Source organism: Octopus bimaculoides, chromosome 7 (genome assembly GCF_001194135.2).
Source record: "Octopus bimaculoides isolate UCB-OBI-ISO-001 chromosome 7, ASM119413v2, whole genome shotgun sequence".
NCBI classification, from domain to species: Eukaryota; Metazoa; Mollusca; class Cephalopoda; order Octopoda; family Octopodidae; genus Octopus; species Octopus bimaculoides.
In genome coordinates, this window is record NC_068987.1 from 21,445,798 (window position 1) to 21,446,842 (window position 1,045).

The 1,045-nt window shown below is 37.9% G+C and overlaps 1 protein-coding gene across 4 annotated transcripts in view; it reads left to right on the forward strand.

Annotated features, from left to right (window-relative positions):
- LOC106878214 (uncharacterized) overlaps positions 1 to 1,045 on the forward strand; it is a 40,787-nt gene that overhangs the window by 5,704 nt on the left and 34,038 nt on the right. For all 4 annotated transcript variants that reach the window (XM_014927360.2, XM_014927361.2, XM_014927362.2 and 1 more), the window contains exon 2: positions 601 to 672. In XM_014927360.2, coding sequence (XP_014782846.1) covers positions 601 to 672 — 72 coding nt within the window. The remainder of the gene's footprint in view (positions 1 to 600; positions 673 to 1,045) is intronic.

Sequence of the window (1,045 nt, forward strand, 5' to 3'; positions counted from 1 at the left end):
CCACTACACCATATGCCCGTAGTGGTTAAGAGCGCGGGCTACTAACCTCAAGGTTCCGAGTTCGATTCACGGCAGCGACCTGATTAATAATAGTAATAATAATAATGATAATATAATAATAATAATAGTAACATCGATAGGAATGAGAACCCAGGTTCGAAATTTCCCCAAGACATCTGATGAAGGCTGGAGGGTATATCAGCCGAAACGTTGTGTTAACAACAAACAAGATGAGGACAAATATCCGTCAAATGTAAATAATGTAAATAACATAAGTAATTCCTCATCTCTTAAATATAGAACTGAATAGATACTGTAGACCTACATAACACGTTAAAATAGCGCGAAGGTACGAACGGAACGATTTTCTATGATAGGTTTGTCCACCCAGTGTTAGCCTGGGGCTAAAAGCAGCAACATGAACAACAAAAGTCACTATCACCCTCACCCTCTTCATTGTCATTCCCGTCGTTCTCGCCGTCGTCGTTATTACCAATTAACTTCAATGTCATCATCATCATCATCATCATCATCATCATCATCATCATCATCACCACTACAATCAATATTAACGTAATGTTTGTTCTTCTCTTCTTTCAGAGGATGGAGAGGAAGTAGATGCCATGAGCGATGTATATGACACAACTAACGATAAATCACTAGCAGAACGAGGTACAGTCTACACTACTACTTTAATTTCTCTGTCTGTCTCTCTCTCTCTCTCTCTCTCTCTCTCTCTCTCTCTCTCTCTCTCTCTCTCTCTCTCTCTCTCTCTCTCTCTCTCTCTCTCTCTCTCTCTCTCTATCTATCTATCTATCTCTCTCTCTCTCTCTCTCTCAGTCTCTCTATCTGCATGTAATACATACATATATACATGCATACATACATACATACATACATACATATATATATATAAACAATATATCAGTATATGCATATATATGTACATGTATGTACATACCTTCATCTACATGTACATATAGATACATATCTGGGTACATGACGTTGCAAAAGGACATGGACAAAATGATAAACAAGGTACAAC